The sequence below is a fragment of the Ornithorhynchus anatinus genome, chromosome 12 (assembly GCF_004115215.2).
Source record: "Ornithorhynchus anatinus isolate Pmale09 chromosome 12, mOrnAna1.pri.v4, whole genome shotgun sequence".
In the NCBI taxonomy this organism is placed as follows: Eukaryota; Metazoa; Chordata; class Mammalia; order Monotremata; family Ornithorhynchidae; genus Ornithorhynchus; species Ornithorhynchus anatinus.
The window spans coordinates 24,840,726-24,859,868 of NC_041739.1; the positions used below are offsets into that span (position 1 = coordinate 24,840,726).

The 19,143-nt window shown below is 42.2% G+C and overlaps 1 protein-coding gene across 3 annotated transcripts in view; it reads left to right on the forward strand.

Annotated features, from left to right (window-relative positions):
• Nucleotides 1–19,143, forward strand: part of ZNF827 (zinc finger protein 827) — a 144,194-nt gene that overhangs the window by 45,175 nt on the left and 79,876 nt on the right. For all 3 annotated transcript variants that reach the window (XM_029076788.2, XM_029076790.2, XM_029076789.2), the window contains exon 5: nt 5,889–6,122. In XM_029076788.2, the coding sequence (XP_028932621.1) occupies nt 5,889–6,122 (234 nt within the window). The remainder of the gene's footprint in view (nt 1–5,888; nt 6,123–19,143) is intronic.

Consider the following 19,143-nt stretch of genomic DNA (forward strand, 5'->3'; position numbering starts at 1 on the left):
TCAGCTGGGTGACTGTGGGCAAGTCACTTCACTTCTTGGTGCCTCAGTTACCGCATCTGTAAAATGGGGATTAAAAGTGTGAGCCCCACACAGGACAACCTGTAGCTACCCCGGCGCTTAGAACAGTGCTCAGCACATAGTAAGTGCTTAACAAATACCAACATTATTATTATTATTATGTGGAACATGAACTGTGTCCAACCTTATTATCGTCCTCTAGACTGAAAGCTCATTATGGGTAGGGAGCATGTCTGCTAATTCTGTTGTATTGCTCTCCCAAGCGCTTAGAATGGTGCTCTATACATAGCAAGCGCTCAATAAATACCATTGATTTATTGAGTGCTCGCTGTCTGCAGAGCCCTGATCTCTCCTATCTCGCCGCTGACGCCTTTCCCACGTCCTCCCCCTAGCCTGGAGCTCCCTTCCCCTCCATATATGCCAGACCACCATCCTCCCCACTTTCAAAGCGTTATGTTCACATCTCCTCCGAGAAGTCTTCCCTGGTTAAACCCTCTTTTTCCCTGCTCCTTCTCCCTTCTGTATCATCTGGGCACTTGGGTCTGTGAACTTTGGGCATTTGATATTCACCCCACCGTCAACCCCACAGCATATATCTACCTATATTTAAATCATATATTGATTAAATCATATATATCGCTGTAGACGGCCCCACCATCCTTCCTGTCTCTAAAACCTGTCACCTTGGCATTAACCTTGACTCCTCTCTGTCATTCAACCCACCTATTCAGTCAGACACCAAATCCTGTTGGTCCCAAAGTCTGCCCTTTCCTCTCCATCCAAACTGCTACCATGTTTAATACAATCACTCATCCTCTCCCATCCGCAGTCAGCCTCCTTGCTGACCTCCCAGCCTCCTGTCTCTCCTTACTCCAGTCCATACTTCACTCTGCTGCCCAGATCATTTTTTTTACAAAAATGTTCAGGACATGTCACCCTTCTCAAAAAACTCTAGTGGTTGCCCATTCGCCTCCATATCAAACAAAAATTCCTCACTATTGGCTTTAAAGCATTCAATCACATTGTTCCCTCCTACCTCATCTCACTTATCTCCTTCTACAACCCAGCCACACACTTGCTCCTCTAGTGATAACCTTCGCACTGTGCCTTGATCTCGCTTGTCTTGTCCACTTCCTGCCTCTGGCCTGGAATGTCTTCCCTCCTCAAATCCAACAATTACTCTCCCCCCCTTCAAAGCCTTATGGAAGGCACATCTCCTCCAAGAGGCCTTCCCAGATTAAGCCCCTCTTTCCCTCATCTCCTACTCCCGTCTGCGTTACCCTGAATTGTTCCCTTGCTCTTCCCCCCCAGCCCCACAGCACTTATGCACAAATCTGTAACTATTTGTATGTATTGATGTCTGTCTTCCCCCATCTAAACTGCGAGCTCATTGTGGGCAGGGAATGTCACTGTTTATTGTTGTACTTTCCCAAGAGCTTAGAACAATGCTCTGCACACACTAAGCACTCAATAAATATGATTGAATGAATTAATGAATTATAAATTATTTATATTTATAAATAATTACTTATATATTAAATGTCTGTATCACCCTCTAGGCTTTAAGCTTATTGTGCTCAGTAAACATGACTGCAAACTCTCCCTCCCATGTCACCTCTCCCAAGTACTTAGCACAGTGATCTGCACCTAGGAAGTGTTCAATAAATACCATTAATTGATTGGACTAAGTGCTTGGAAAAGTACAGTACAACAGAGTTGGTAGACGTGATCCCTGTTCACAAGGAGCTTACAGTCTACGGATAAATGAAACCTGACAGGCCCGATGACACATCTCTGCACTGCCCTGGCAGCCGTGGGTTGTTCGGAGAGCAGTCAGGATCGATTGGAGGGGGTGTGGGGTCAGAGGGGAGGGTCAGAGAGGATGTGGGGTCAGAGACAGCTCTGGGGGTCACAGGATATGCAGGCTTGGTCAGCCACAGGAACTGCGGGTCTCATTTTTGGATCCAGTTCATTTGGGTGGGCTGAAGGAAATTTTTTCTTTGGACTATTTTGCCATTTATCCAGTGGCCATGACACAAGAGAGGGGAAGGGAGTTGAGATGAACAAGAGGAGGGGGAAGGGAATGTAAATTAGGAGATGTTAAACTTCTCCAGATAGACAGGGTTCCAACAATAATCCTGAAAGGTTACCACTTTGGTGGGAATAATGGTCTTTAAAGTCGACTAAAAAGATTAAGAGCAATAGGAAAAGCTTATGTTTTCCTCTACCATTGTTTAGAACCCTGTGCTTAATCAGCTTGGTGCCTTCATTTGAAAGCCACTGCTCTTTGGACATTGAATACAACAGAATAGTTAACATCCTGAATTCAGAAATAACATGTTATGCTGCATTTCCTTTCTAAAGGGTAAAGGGAAAACTGGAAGAAACAGATGTGAGAGTATCAATCAGCTGCTTCCTGCGTGTAGGAAAACCCAGTCCTATGGATGTCTAAGTGGAACAAACCCAGAGGTTTCAGCCTAATCCTCTTGCGAATAGGAGAAGACCCCCAAGTCTTTCGAGGGGGTGACTTTGCCCTGGGTAGACATACCTAGGGTGAAGAGGGTAGAGTGTCAATCTCTGACCAGTACGGTTTCTGGACCTTAGGAGTATTTTGGGGTATTAGGCATGATGAAAGCAGCAAGGGTTTATGACTCTCCGAAGCCGGAGTAGCAAGGCAGATCTTGAATAAAGGGATGGTTTCCTGATGAGCCTTGTGCTGGAACTTTACAAGGGCTTCAGGCTGGCCTTGGGCCATGGAGTCCGCCTTGATCTTTACGCATGGTGATTTTAAACTAGGATATAAGGAAAAACTGGCAATTATTCAGTCATGCCATTAATTTCAAAGTATGGGTTCCATAGTGCTGCTGTCAGTATAAATATTTCTTTTACCTTAGAGAGCTCGATTTGCAGTAGTTTTCCGATTTGTATTTTCATAATTTTCCATCTAGCCTTTTAATTGAGAATTAAATCCAGAAAGGGCAATGGTTCAGTTAATTAAAACCTGGGCAAATAAGAGCTTTCAATATCCTCTTCCAATATATCTTCAGATTCATCTCTGCTTTCCCAGAAGGTTGCCAGTTTTATGTCCAAGTGTTTCTTTTATCACCAGAAATGAAAACCATGTACTTTGTACCTTACCGTTTATAGTTCATCAGAATTCAAAATTGCCAAATTTGTGCAGATGTCTCCTTGAACCAAACTTCCTCCTTATTCAAAGTGCACCATTTGCATGTACATGTTTAGTAGGCTGGATAACCCATGATGCTAGAGGATGTTTTCTGAAACTTAAATGAAGTTGTAGTCTGGTTTACCGAAGAAGGGTTTCATTATCTCTAAAGTTTCAGAGAATCGGTACTAGTTATGGAGCACCTACTGGGTGAGGAAGACTGTGCTAGGCACTTGGGAGCGTACAATGGAGAAGACCCACAAGGAACTAATCTTTAAAGAAATTTGAACGTTTGCTCAATGGTCTTGAGTGTAGGCCAGCTAGAATGTAATTCTTTGAGGGCAAGGCTCATGTCTACTAACTCTATTGCATTGTACTTTCCTAAATGCCTAGTGCAGTGTTTTGCACTCAGTAAATACCACTGATTGCCTGTTAAGTAATCCACATTATTTTTGAGGACATGGTTAGCCCTCAGAATTTTCATTCTCAGGGGCTCCATCCTGTAGGAATTTGCCTAGTTTGTTGGTCAGAGATAATCCAGCCCTGTTGATGCCCCTATTCAATATGGAATTGGGAAATATGGAAAGGTAGTTAAATGATTAATTTTGGTTTTGCCCTTGATTAAATTCAAGATAGTTTGATGTAGTTGACATTCTGAAAGGGATACTTTAGGGCAAGGAAATTAAATGACAATAAAAGCTAGAATTTGAATAATGTTTATCTTTTCCAAAGGGCTTTTACTTCAGTTTTCTCACTTTATTTTTTCAACATATCTGTGAAGTAAGGATTGTTATTTCCATTTCATAGATGAAGAAATTGAGGCCTAGGATGGCTAAGTGACTTGCCCAAATTCACAGTAAATCAGTAGAAGCACTGGAATGAGAACCTAAATCATAAATTCCTAACCCCAGTTCTTTTCACATTGCCACCCATGTACTGGAACTTGCTATTCTTTCAGGTTTCAGAGGTAGTTTTCTTAAAAGGAAAAGGGAGCTAATTAAAGTGGCTTGGATTTAAGGTTGATCATTTCAGAAAGCACTGTAGGTGTTTAAGAAAGGTGAAGAAAATCCCTAGATTTCACCTCAAGTTGCCCATGTTTTTATAATCCTAAGCATTGACTTTTTTGAAAATTTCCACTTTTATTTACTCAGCAGATCATTTACTCTGACTAAAGCTCCTGAAACCTGTTTTGCAGTCTTAGCCTGCAAAATAATTTCTTTGATTAGTCTATTCTCTGGAAGATCAAGTTTATTTCCCATGATTTGGCCTCACAATTTCCTGTGCTTTACCCTCTGCTTTCTTGAATTTTAATTTTTTTTCACCCCTTGCTCCTTACTCGGGATTTTTGGTTAAATTCTTCTCACTGGTATAGGCATTTTAAAAAATGCAACTAATACCCCATGTCTCTCCAACACTGCTTGGGATGCCCCCAGTCCCAGTCCTGGAAATAAAAAGGCAAAGTAGGAAAATTTTAAAAAGGCCAAATTCAACCTCTGGATCTAGCCTTCTGCATAAGGTTCTTTTGAAGCAGGAAGGAGAGCATATCAGAGGTCCTTGCTAATTCTGAGGGTCCCCACTAACTGTTTTTGGGACTTCATTTTCCAATGTAAATCCATGTTTTTTCATTCAGCCTAATACAATTTTAGCACAGCAAGAAGATTGTGTGTGCCCTTGGGCCCCCAAAGTGTGTGGATGGAAAGATATGTTGAGTGTAGTTTGGGGAAGGAGAGTGAAATGGGGGTGAGAAGTGACTATCACTTGGAACATTAAAAAAAATACACTTGGAGTTCCTTAATTTGGTGTGGGCAGTTTACTGGAGATTTCCAAAGCCTTTTATTAGGATAAACCCTGCTTTTCAGAAAATAAAACCATTTGGTGTTCATTCCAAAAAAAAGGAGAAGTGTTGCAAGAGTTTGGGAAGGGATATGCTTGGGGTGTACTGTTTATTTTCCTTGTTTCTAGTCCAATGATCTCTTGTCTTTCCCTCGTTTAGTGATTCCTCTATAACCACAGCTCCTTTTTTGGGCAAAGGTAGGTGGGACAGAGAGGGCACTCCTCCCACACTCAGCTAGCCATTCTTTCTGTGAAAATTGAGAATCCGGTAGTCCAAAGGAAAGAAACCAATATGAGCAGGAAGAGGACTTTTGCAGCTCTGAAAGGGGGAAAAAATTCCTCGCATCTACCGACTGTTGGTACAGTGCTCTGCATACAGTAAGCACTAAATGAATATCACTGCTTGATTAAATACACTGTAAATTATTGAAACTTTAAGGATGCTAAAGCATATTCTCATTCATTCGTACTTTTTGAGCAGGGACAGAGCACTGTGCTAAGCGCTTGAAAGAGGACAGTATAACAAACAGAGACATTCCCTACCCACAATGAGCTTATAGTCTAGAAGGGGAAACAGACATTAATATAAATAAATTACAAATATGTATATAAGTCCTGTGGGGTTGGTAACGGGGATAAATGAAGTAAATCAGGGTGAGGCAGAAGGGAGTGGGAGAAGAGGAAAGGAGGGCTTAGTCAGGAAAGGCCTCTTGGAGGAGATGACTCCTGAAAGTCCCGCATTAATGGAGTATTTTATAATTTTGTGCCCAGTACCAGGCCTATTGTTGAAGTTGTGGACTTCTTATTACTAGCTGCTTTGTGATTCATTAAGTGCTTATTTTGTTCCTTTTTCCATATTCTCTTTTGACAGCTGCAAATCAGAAAGAACCCATGACACTTACATTTAAAGTGAAAGAAGAGCCTAAGGAAGAAGAAATTCCAAGCTCAACCTTGCCTCAGTCCAGCTACGTATTCAACCGGGGATCTGATACGTCGGCCCCAAGCATCCCAGAGGACATGCTTAAGCCACAGGAAGGGCAAGCAAACGTGCTAAGGCGGGACATGTCGGTCAAAGCTGCATCCGAGCTTCTCATGAAACTATCAGGTACTGGATTGATTTTAAAATCAATCTCAGATATTTTCTTCTTGCATTCGAAGCAACAGTGGCACAATAACACTGTGATTTTGAGTTTCTCAGAAGACACACTTACTGATTTAAATTTGTGTCTGTAGGTGTATGAATGAATTTATTGGTACATGTGTTCTGGGCACCAGTTTTACCAAATATAGGCTTTTGTCAGTCTGTGAGTTAGTTTATAAGGGTCATAATGTCTTAATACAATGTACAGTTTCAGAAAATGTTGCATGTCATAAATAGTGAATATAGACTACCTGAGCTGTTACCTCAAGGCATCTATTGTCACTATTAAAAAAATATATTTTGCATTGAGGCTGTAGTGTATCTTTATATTATGTTTTAAAAGCAAATTACCCATATTTCACTAAGCATTTAAATATGACATTATGCTACGGTCACTCTGGCCATAAATGGATCTTGTCCCTAAACTACGTATTGTTAAAATATAATGGTGTTTTTTAACCGCTTACTGTATGCAAAGTAAGTTTCTATAGTCAGATGGGAAATGGTCCCTGTCCTACACGCAAGGCTGGCTTCAGTCGATAGGTGTTGGCTGCGGTAGCACAGGGCGTATCCTTGGAGCGGGTGGTGGAGGTCTGAATATATAAACACCGAGCCTAAGTCAGAACTTGCCCCTGTGTGAGCGGGGATTTGGAAGGGGACATGGTGGCTCTGGAGCAAGGTAGTGGGACCTGGGAGTCAGGAGACCTGGATTCTGGTTTTGTATCGGTTCCTGACCTGCTGTATGATTTGGGGCAAGTCACTCACCCGCTCTGAGACTCAGCTTCCTCATCTGTAAAAAGGGGGGAAAGGTCCTCAATTTTCTTACTTCAGAGTGGGGGACAGGACCTGTCTGATCTGATTACTTTATTCCTACCACAGGCTAATTTGCTTGCTTCTCCCCTGCCCAGCTCTCCTCTTGCCATCCCTCCTCTTTTGTCTCAGTAAAGAGAATCATTTGTAATTCTGTTTAAATTCTAGTGCAGTAAGAAAAGTGCTTGGCTAATAATGTTCTTGTTAGAGCTCTTTACTGGCCGAAAATCTTTGACCTGATCCACGGGATGCCTGGCCTAGGGGAACTTGATCTCACACGTTAAAGGGTTAGGTTATGCTTGCATCAAATATTTGTCTGCCCTTCGTTCCAAGAGGCATCTATGCCTTGGTCCCAAGGGGAGGGCCATGAAATTATGACTATGATGCATGTTTGGCAGCCCTTCAGCTTCAATACCATGGGCTCCCTAGCAGCCTGAGAGGCTATCCTAGCTCTGCCCTGAATCAGGCTGGAAGGAGAGGAATTTTTGAGTCTTCCGAGGCTAGGGTGCATTCTTGGGTGAAGTGAGGAAAGGGATGAGCCATCCCACCCCACTCTCTTACACAAATAAAGCACAAAAGTCTTTTCATTTTAGCTTATTCCAGGAAGTCTTCAGGATTTCTTTTTAATGGTATTTAAGCACAGGGAACTTAAGTGACTTATCCAAAGTCACACAGCAGAGAAATGGCAAAGTTGGGATTAGAACCCAGATCCTCTGACTCCCAGGCCCGTGCTCTTTCTACTAGGCCTTACTCTGTCCTTCCCAAGTATTAAGACTTTACTGTATGCGGAGCATTATACTAAATACTGGGAGAATAGGCACAGGTGGGAATTAAACACAGTCCCGGATGTCCCCCAAGGCCCTCTCTTTAAGTGGGGGAAAAGGGATTGGAGATAGACACAGAAGTGATGAAATATTAAAAATCATCACACACACATGCACACACACAGACAAAATAGGGTCCAAGTCTCAGCAGGGATGGAACATATGGGAGAAACCCAGGAGCAAGGACCCTTGGTGGTGGAAGGGAAGGTGGTAGTTATAAGGTGCTTTTCCCATCAGCAATGGAAGAGTCTGAGAGCACCCGGGAGGAGATTTTATCCCCAGCCTGGTGCATCTGGAACGTGCTGAGAGCAGGGACCTGTGGCAGTAGGAGGGAAGGAGATGGTTACCTAGTGTTTTTCTCAGCGGTGATGGAAGAGTCCAAGAGCATATAGGAGTAAGCAGCTTTTACCCCAGCCCAGTGCACGTGGAGTGTGCCAGGAGCAGGGACCCTTGGTGGTGAGAGGGAATGCAGCGTTACTACATTGTTCTTCTTGGCGCCGTTAGAAGACTCCAAGAGCACATGGGAGCGGATTTTATCCCTGGCCTAGCAGGAGGGAAAGTGACAATTTCCAGGTGCCTTTCTCAGCAGCAGTGGAAGAGTGGAAAGCTTTCTTGGTTTGGCTTGACCACCTCTTGTAAATTACATCAGCGGCAATTTGGAGAATACCAAATTTTTAACTCAATTTTTCAAGCCGTATACTATATTCATCCTGATTAATACTCCTGATGTCTTGCTGCAGACATTTCATGTAAGTTTTAGTCTCCAATACCACCTGCCATGTTAATTCTCATTTACAGTTTACTTTTACACGTGAAAAGACTTTTTTTCTTTTGGGAGCACATATGGGAAAAGGGTGTCCCACGAATGAACTATCTTTTCAGTACAGAGATACTTTTTCTTCTCTTAGTCCACTGGTGTCTAAGATTGGAATCACAGAAGGGTGTCCTGGCTTGGCTACTCTTTATTCTCTGTATCTAATTCAGCCTTTCATGGACTCTTAGACTTGAAACAGCATTCAGCAGTTGTGTTGAGGGCCCTTTCAATTTCTTTGTTTGAGCCATCTTGGAAATAGCAAGGGTCTGCTCAAAAAAGATTGGCTCCTATAGGCCAATTTTTAAAATCCCTGTGGCATCTTGTTTTGGTAAATTAATATGGAACTAAGTCACTGTGTAAAACAAAGGTAGATGTGACCTCTGGCCTTTGAACTTACAAAGGAATAAATGTTAACAAAATTAGGATCCCAAAGGGAAACTGGGCAATTTTGATTTTGATGCCGGCATAGAGTAATATGATAACAATGTTGTTGGACATTATCGTGGCCAAGGAATATTGTTTTCAGAACTGACTTTTGTTTTGAAGAGACTTTTGAAGGAGAAAAGTATATAAAGGCATAGGGACCTAGACAAAATGTGAAAAGCAGTTTAAGACAATAAAAATTCCTGGAGAGTATTTGAAGCAAGCAGTATGACTTTGAAAGAGAGGTAAGGTAGAATGATTGGAGGGAAAGGCAGGAAAGCAAAGAAAGTGACCTGAAAAAGACCACTCCTGATAAAGACACACTGAATGCATAGGAGAGGGAAAGGGAAAGACTGATGGAGTCCAGAGAGTAGGAGGTGGGTATGTTTAAGATAAAAGATAAGCAGCTTGGAGATGGGCAGGGGATAGGGGTGGGGAAGTGGGGGGTGTAGAAAGAGGAGATTTAAGATAAGAAATTGTGTAAAGGGTGTTTGGGAATAGCAAGAGAGTAAGAAACCCAGGAATGCCTAGCCACCTCCATATCAAATTGAAGCTCCTTGCCATCGGTTTGCTCTCCCTCTCCTACTGAACCTCGCTGATTTCCTATTATAACCCAATCCACACATTCCATTCCTCTAACGGCCAGCCTGCTCTTTATATCTCTCGTTTCCAAAAATCACATCCCCTCAAGAGGCCTTCCTGATTAAGCCCTAATTTCCCCTACCCATCCTCTCTTCTTCATCACCTATACCCTCAGATCTGTATCTTTAAGCACTTGATGATCATCCCACCCTCAGCCCCACAGCTCTTATGGGCCTATCCTTATATACTCTGCAGTTCTTTCTGTAATTTATTTTTAATGTTTGTCTCTTCCTTTAGACTGTAAGCTTGTGGGCAGGGACCGTGACTACCAACTCTATTAGGTTGTACTTTCCTAAGCACTTAGTACAGTGCTCTGCACTCAGTAAGTGCCACTGAGTGGTTGATTGATTGCCTGTCCCTAAGTTACTTTGCCTGAGACCAAAGAAAAACAGAAGTTTCCCTACCCCAGAATGATGCAACTTAAGCTATGCCACGTGGTTCAGATCGGTGATCTATCTAGCCTGGTATTCAGTCTAGATGCTTGGAGGAACAGTTTTGCGGTTAGGGATGTGCCTTCTGATAGTCCTAATTTTCCTTTGATAACCTACTTCGGACCTCATTCATTAATTTATACAGCTTATTTTTCTATCTATTGGGATTATCTGCTTGCATAATCTGCTGTATTAACAAATTCCATATAACCATCTGCTATATGAAAGTCTTTTGTTGGTTTTAAACTTACAACCAGCAGTGGGAGAGTGGTTGATCTTTGGCCTCTTTTCTGCTTATTTAAGGAAAAGAGCTTTGTCTCATTTTGAGAAACCTGCTGCTCGAATGTTTTCCTCTATCAGTTGATTTCTCCAAAAATAATTCTGGTCTTGTTTCTTGTTCTGACTTTTTTCTTGTCTTCACGTCTCAATGTGAATAGTTTGTATGTTCAGCTTCCTTTTAAAAATGGATTCAATATCCTTACATATCCTTCAAGGTTTCATCCAGTTGAGTATTGCCTGGAAATATTTCACGTGGCAGAATTCCTGCATTCAGTTAAACTTGTGGTTCAAACTCAGATGAAACAAAGACCACTCCCACTAAATATTTTATGGTGAGAAATGACCTTTTCTCTCTACTCCATCCCAGTTAAGTTCCACTCCCTTTTGAATAGCTGTTGAATGGTGCAAGGCAGGCTGAAGTTAGAAGCTCAAGAATGACTGTTGGGTGTATTTTAGGTTGTCTTTTGGCTCAGAACTTCTTATTGCTGAAGGAAATAGTCTCTTAGCATTTTCATAGCTGAATTCCAAAATCCTGAAGCTTTAACTGACCCAATATGGACAGTACATCACATCTAATGCCTTTGTAGAGAGTCATGGCTTTGGAATATCGTAAAGCTCTGGTGTGTGTGATCACATTCTGTAGTGATAGGACAGCCATTGTTACAGAAAGTGATGTTGCATGTGGGTTGTCAGAGTTGACCTGGGAATTTTATTTGCTCTCCCTTAAGCCTGTACTGGGAGAAGTAGCCAGAAGCTAAGTCGAATAAGAATACAAGAACACAGTTTTATTTTCTGGGCAGGTATCCAATTATCTGGTTTGGTGAAATTGGAAAGATTTGTTGTGTGTTTGAAAGAAAGGCATATTCGTATTTGTCAGATTTGCAGGGCACTGAAGATATTAAGTGATGCCCAAAAGGAAATGATCCTGGGTCAGGATCAATGGTTCTGAATTGCCGACTTCAGGTCGGATAAGAAGACCAAGATATGGTTCACTAGGATGCCTTCATGTTGGTGGGTCTAGAGACTTGAAAGCTAAGGAGTTCTCAACAACTGACTGGTGGCATGGCTTGGGTACTTTTTAAAAACCCTCCTCTTGTAGATCATTTCCTAATTTAGATTTTTATTCTCTTGTGGTTGACTGTTGACATTTATTGAGCAATTTGTGTATGATACTCACTTTGGATCCCCTCTCCAAATCTTCCTTTAACTGAAATATCAAAACCCTATTTCATCACATTAGTTGTGGGGGGGGTGGACAAAAAGCCCTGCCCAGGTTGGTTGGTTTGAAATTCATTTTCTTAGGTCTATTTATATCCTCTTTTCTTTAATCTAATTATACGTATCAACTTATGTCTATTGTTACCCTCATTATTTTGCATGTGGCAATAACTGGCTCTTCTGACTAGGTGGAGTGCTGTCTCCCAGAATAGACCAGCCCTTCCTCGAAGGTACAGCTATCAGCTTGAACCGTCACCCCAACACACGTTACCTCCCACAAATCCCTATGGTTTCAGTACTGCTGCCGAGTATCATTTGGGCCAAAGTCTTTCTAGGATTTTGAATTTATTTTTGCCTTCTGAGATGTTAGCCGAGTAAAAAAATGAGCCATCAAAAGCATGAGGAAGTTCATTTGGGGTGAGGAAAGTTTATAATGATAATGATGACAATAATAGCTGTATTAAAGTGCTTACTATAAGCCAGGAGCTAGGACAGATACGAGATAATCAGGTGCAAAATGGGTTCACAGTCTAGTAGTGAATCTCCCTTTGTAGATGAAGGAACTGGGGCCTAGAGAATTTGAGTGACTTGCCCACGGTCACAGAGCAGACAAGTGGGCACCCACCATGCTTTAAATCTTTCTCTGACTAGCACCACCCCCCATCTCGAGACCTTCACGGGGACTATATTTTGCACCTCACGCACAAACTATCCATCTATCCAAAGAAGGGCTAGCATTTGTGTTGGCAGTGGGCTAGCTTTGTCCCTGAGGCATCCAAAGAGGTTCTAAATCTTGAAAGGAGAAGAAATGAGCGTGTGTATATTTAGAGAGAGATACTTAGACAGCCCTACTGTTCGCCCTTGAGGCAGAATTGTTTGGGCCAAGCTGAGGTGCGGGGGGTGGGGGGGCGGTGATTTGAGACTGGAAGGAAGAAAATAAGGTGACATCAGGGCCAGCATAATCTGAACCATGGCATATCTTAGCTTTGGAGGCCACCATCAGGGTGAATGTAGGGCCATAGCAGAACTTAGGTATATTTAACCCCAGCCCACATAGAAATGCTAATTGTCCCATCTGACCTGAAATTTTGCTGCAGGTGCCTGAAGGTTGGTTTTGTAAAATGTAGCTATTTAGATCTCTGTCCTTGACCTCTAACTGCCTTGGTCAAGTTGGTTGTTCTAGCACTTATTTAGGTCTAAATAATTTGTGCGTGTGTTTGTTGTTTGCAGTCTTTGTGTCTTACCTCTAACTCTTATACTGTAATTTTTAAAAAATTTTTTTTTAGTTTTTGTGTTTGCCATTTTTCCCCATTACATTGTAAGCACCTTAAGAGCAGCTACCTGGCTGTCTTATTTTTGGTGGTTATTAACCTCGAGACCTAATACAGGGCCCTATGAATAAGCATTCAGTGAGTAATGATGGTGATGGCCATGGAAGGCCACAAAATTGAATGACTCAGAAATATAAAAGTGATAATGAGTAACATATTTTTTTAAAAAAACCCAGGAAGTAATACTTCTGAACTCATCTTTGGCCTCGCCTTCGTTAGAGAATTGTTTTGATGACTTTCTGAGAGTTGGGGAAAATTTCTGTGGTCCAAAGAAGAGTAACAAAAATATTGAATGCATTGGAGAAAAAATGAGGGATGATGGAAAGAGTTGGATTGAGTTTGGAGAAAAGAAATCTTAAGGATTTTCTGGCATTTCAGACTTGATAATGAACATTCAATTGATCTAGCCAGAACTTGGTTTAAATCAAGCAAGTTATTAAGATCTTCTTGGGAGTAATTTTGATTAAACAATGGATTATTAAACAGGCTCCCAAAACTTTGGAGTCTTTATCCCTGGAAATCTTCAAGACTAAGGTAGACAACCTCTTTAAGAATAGTTAAACAAATACCTGCTTTAGATGGCTTTATTAGAATGTAGTATTGTCCTGACACAGGGGGACAGGACTAAAAGGACTCTCCCACAGCTTCTGGGTTTTACAGTATGACGTCAATTATTTTTATTAATAACTTAGTTTCAAGTTGCCGTTATGGGTGGTTTAACTGTGCACATAAATATATTTTGGTGTTGCATGTGTGAAAACCACACCAAGGCAAATTTTTTAAAAAAATTCTTCAAAAGTCAACAGTTGGAAGTCGTGTAATAGAGTAATGAAAACCAAAAGGGGAAAATATACATTTTAATCTTTATCTGAAACAAAGCTTGACAATTTCAAATTCGGCATTTATTTGGAACAGATCTAAATGTTTTTCTTCGGTATTTATGGTTGTTATTCTTTGCATAATCACCCAGTCACTCATATTAGTGGAGAAGAAACTAAGTAGCACTGAACTTGGAGGGGACCTTGGTGGAAAAAGATTGGGTTTTTAGGGCCAAAAGAAGATGGGGTTGATAAGTTGGGGCCCTGCAGTACCTCAGACCTTGGTGCCTCTGCCCTGAGTGGCAGGAGACCTTGTCTGGTGGGAAAACCAGAAGCATGGGTGGAAGGAAGCTCATTGTTGGCAGGGAATGTGTCTGTTTGTTGTTATATTGTGCTCTCACAAGTGCTTAGTACAGTGCTTTGCACACAATAAACATTCAATAAATATGATCGAATGAGTAAATAATTGTAAAAAGCATGGAAGAAGGAAGCAATATGGCCTGGTGGATAGAGCACAGGCCTGGGAGTCAGAAGGACCCTGCTCTGTCACTTATCTGCTGTGCGACCTTGGGCAACTTATTTAACTTCTCTGTGCCTCAGTTACCTCATCTGTAAAATGGGAATTAAGCCTGGGAGCCCCTTATGGGTCAGGGATTATATCCAACCTGATTAGCTTGTATCTGCCCCAGTGCTGGTACATAGTAAGCGCTTAATAAATAGCATCATTAAGACCACCCCGATTGGACTTCTTGTCTTGAAAAAAACCGGCCCTGGTTGAGGGAGAGGGGAAGCTTTGCTTTTGGAATTGGTCCAGCTGTATTTTAAGAAATGGAGCTACCACTCCCCTCCCTCCCTCTCCTCACACAGTCTGTTATCCAGAGAGTCTTGAGGAGATTGGTCCCTCATTCACTGCTTCTTTTGGGCCAAGTGACCCTGCCACTCTATGAAGGAGACCCAGGGCTCCCTAAAATGTGGGGCCTGGGGCACTTGTGAAAAATAACTGTCTTCAGGGAATATTCTTAACTTGCATCAGCTAATTCCCCAAAAGACTGTCCTATGATGAACGAATGTGTTTGCTTTGTAAAATTAGGGTAGCTCTTGTAAAGTATAATGTAGGTGTGCTGTAAACGTGGAGGGTTTTTTTTGCAGTATTTAGGTTTAAAAATGGTGAATTCATATAGTAAAAATATTGAAAGATCTACTGAGCTATTAATTCATAGCAAATCAGAAAGTTCTGCTTGATTGTCTTCAATTACTGTTAAAGTCCCTTGTAGCTACCTTCAGGAATTTTTTGCTGAATTGTACATTCCAAGCGCTTAGTACAGTGCTCTGCAAACAGTAAGCGCTCAATGAATATAATTGAATGAAAACAAAGGGATTAAAAAAATTATAGGCTAGCCTTAGGGTGCTTTTTTAGATAAGCAGAAGTAGGATATGGAGCCTTTTTAGGAGTTTCCTCTGATGTAAGCATGAGTTGGGTTTATCTTTTGTTTTTAATTCACAGGAAACAAAGTGGTATAGATGTGGTATGTTGGACTTTTGTCTTGCCAGAAAAACTGTTTTTCATACATCTGGGCTAGCTACATAAAGTGATAAATGTCTTTGTCAGTTATAAAAAGAAATTATACCACAATTGTTAAAGTTTCCTTATTATGGATAAGCTTTCACTCTAGACTATAACCTCACTGTGGGCATGGAATGTGTTTCACAACTCTGTTGTATGGTAATTTCCTAAGAACCTAGTACAGGGCTCTGCACACAGTAAGCACTCCATAAATAACATTGTATCCTCTTGCCTTTCCTATTACACTGCAAAATCCTTGAGGTCAGGGACTGGGATTTTGGTGAGGGAAGAAATAGGTCTTTTTCCTTATATTGTATGTTCTTAGGGGCCTACTACAGTGCTCTGCATATACTACAGTGACTACTGATTCAAAGACTCAGCCTTACAGTGGATATTCTTGGTCAGAGATCATGGCATGATAAATTTCTGAAATTTGGCATTTCTATAATTATGTTCCAAGGATTGTTTTTTAATCTTTAAAAACTATCTAGAAATTTGTTTAGATTCTTGACCAACTATTGTCTTCCATGGGGCACATTCTCTTGTTCAGAGGTCAAAACAACTCCTTTTTTGCCCTAAGGTGAAAACTGCTGACACCTGGTATAGAACTCAACCAGGCCGACAGCTTTGGTATTGTAGCTGCTCCATTTCTTATCCCAATTGGCCCATCCTTTTGGATGATTTTCCAGAAATGGCAGCCTTCATCCGTAATTGTGGGATGAGCACCACCTAGCCCTGATCTGGAGATCATTTCTAGCTTCTCTATCCTGGAATCCTGAGCATCTATAAAGCTTCCTTGGGTACCCAAATCTACCTCCATTGCCCCCCCTTCCCCTTCTCTCTTCTCCCTCCCCCCCCCCCCCTGCATACTACTATTTAGGGAAAGTTTAGTGGTTGGGGGGTTGTGTGCCTCACTATATTTGGCTCTAGCTAAAAACAGTAGGTCCAGCATCGTAGTAGGCTTTCAAGAGTTTCTTGAAATAGATGAGAGTTTCTAGTGAATTTTTGAGGGCTAACTTTGGCTGGCATTGTTCTCCTGAATATTTCTCCTTTGGAGCCAAGTGGCCCTCTGCAAGGTTCATTATTTATCTTTTAGGATGGGAAGTTTTATTTGATTTGAGGCCAGGCAGGGCAGGAATGGCTGCTGCTGATAACCCTGCCCCAGGCTCTTCAAGAGGCGCACGCAGGCACAGGACTGAATGGCCATACCCCTGTCTGCACAGCCTGAGCCGAGGGCCGTGGCTGCCCCAGAGCTGAGCAAGAGCACAAAGCCCTCAGCTGACATTTAAAGTGGGATCCAAGGCTGAAATGACACCAAAGACTTGAGCATGCCTATTCCCATATGCCATGATCTCTGACCAAGAATATCCACTGTAAGGCTGAGTCTTTGAATCAGTAGTCACTGTAGTATATGCAGAGCACTGTAGTAGGCCCCTAAGAACATACAATATAAGGAAAAAGACCTATTTCTTCCCTCACCAAAATCCCAGTCCCTGACCTCAAGGATTTTGCAGTGTAATAGGAAAGGCAAGAGGATACAAATCTCAAGCACAGACTAGGTAAAAGAAGAACAAAAGCATATTTCAGAACAGAGTACAGGCTGAATGCTTGGTAAATGTAGACGTTGTGACTGATAAACAATGTAAGCATCTTTTGCTCTGATATTGTATTCTGGTCTTTGCCTAGGGCCTCTGTTACCTGGAGGTTTATATTAATGAACTGAAAATCACAGGCCTGAGGTCTATAATAAATCAAGCAATGAGTGTAATGAGAACTTCGGTAGCCCTAAAAGAAATATGTGTCGTGTTTTTGGTCAGGGGGAGTGATTTTATGGTGACTTTTTATCAGCGGGAAACTCCTGAAGCAGCTTATTGTTGTAAATGTAGGTGGAGCCAAAGCAAATTTGGGGGCCAACTTCTGTGACTCTAATAATTATTGAAAATAATTCTAAGTCTGCTACCATGTTTTCTGTGGGTTTGCCTTCTTAATGTCCTCCTAGGAAGAATGGAAAAACTGTATAAGGAAAATTTTTACTATCATTTATCTCCTTTTGGACAGGGATCATGTCTACCAACTATATTGAACTGTACTCTCCCAAATGCTTAGTATGGTGCTCTGCACACAGTAAAAACTCAAATAATATTGATTGATCATTTGTGCAGAATAATTCTGGTTTAAAACGAGGTTATTTGTTTTACCTCTTTTTTTTTTTTCTCACCAATGTCCTTTGGTTTGAAAACTACCCTGCATATAGTGAGATGCTATCTGCGGATGTGAATGTACAATGAGAATCCTCTGAGTACATCCACAAAACTAAAGTAGTACATTTTTCTGGCTCCTTACCATTTGGTATGACCACTGCTCCTATCTGATTTATTTTGTCTGTCTTTCCCTGTAGGCTGTAAGCTTCTTGGAGTCACCTGCCAACTCTGTTGTACTTTTCCAAGAGTTTAGTACAATGCCCTGCATACAGTAAGCATCTAATAAATACTATTGACTGCTAAGACATCAGAAGTTAAAAGGGGAGAATGTGCCTTACTGTTTGCAGGTGATGCATTTTAATTTTTTTTTCCAGTAGTGATAGTGATGGTGACTCGCTCCATGCCATCCACACTTTCACATCACTCCCCCAATCAAACAGTCAGTCATATTTATTGAGCCCTTACTGTGTGCAGAGCACTGATTAAGTGCTTGGGAGAGTACACTATAACAATTGGTGGATACATTCCCTGCTTACAAGGAGGTTAGAATCTAGAGGGCCGTATGTCCAGCAGCATACATTGTGAAAGTTTGAGGGAAAATGTGTATGTTCTGTGGAGAAGCAGCGTGGCCTACTGGATATCTCTACAATATCGCCAAGATCCGCCCTTTCCTCTCCACCCAAACGGCTACCTTACTGTTACAGGCTCTCGTTATATCCCGGCTAGACTACTGTGTCAGCCTTCTCTCTGACCTCCCTTCCTCCTCTCTCGCCCCGCTCCGGTCTATTCTTCACTCCGCTGCCCGGCTCATCTTCCCGCAGAAACGATCTGGGCATGTCACTCCCCTTCTTAAACAACTTCAGTGGTTGCCTATCGACCTCCGCTCCAAACAGAAACTCCTCACTCTAGGCTTCAAGGCTCTCCATCACCTCGCCCCTTCCTACCTCTCCTCCCTTCTCTCTTTCTACCACCCACCCCGCACGCTCCGCTCCTCTGCCGCCCACCTCCTCACCGTCCCTCGGTCTCGCCTATCCCGCCGTCGACCCCCGGGTCGCGTCCTCCCGCGGTCCCGGAACGCCCTCCCTCCTCACCTCTGCCAAACTGATTCTCTTTCCCTCTTCAAAACCCTACTTAAAACTCACCTCCTCCAAGAGGCGTTCCCAGACTGAGCTCCTCTTCTCCCTCTACTCCCTCTGCCATCCCCCCTTTACCTCTCCGCAGCTAAACCCTCTTTTTCCCCTTTTCCCTCTGCCCCTCCACCTCTCCCTTCCCATCCCCACAGCACTGTACTCGTCCGCTCAACTGTATATATTTTCATTACCCTATTTATTTTGTTAATGAATTGTACATCGCCTTGATTCTATTTAGTTGCCATTGTTTTTACAAGATGTTCTTCCCCTCGACTCTATTTATTGCCATTGTTCTCGTCTGTCCGTCTCCCCCGATTAGACTGTAAGCCCGTCAAACGGCAGGGACCGTCTCTATCTGTTGCCGACTTGTTCATCCCAAGCGCTTAGTACAGTGCTCTGCACATAGTAAGCGCTCAATAAATACTATTGAATGAATGAATGAATGATAGAGTATGGGCCTGGGAGTCAGAGGACCTGGCTTCCGATCCCAGCTATGCCAC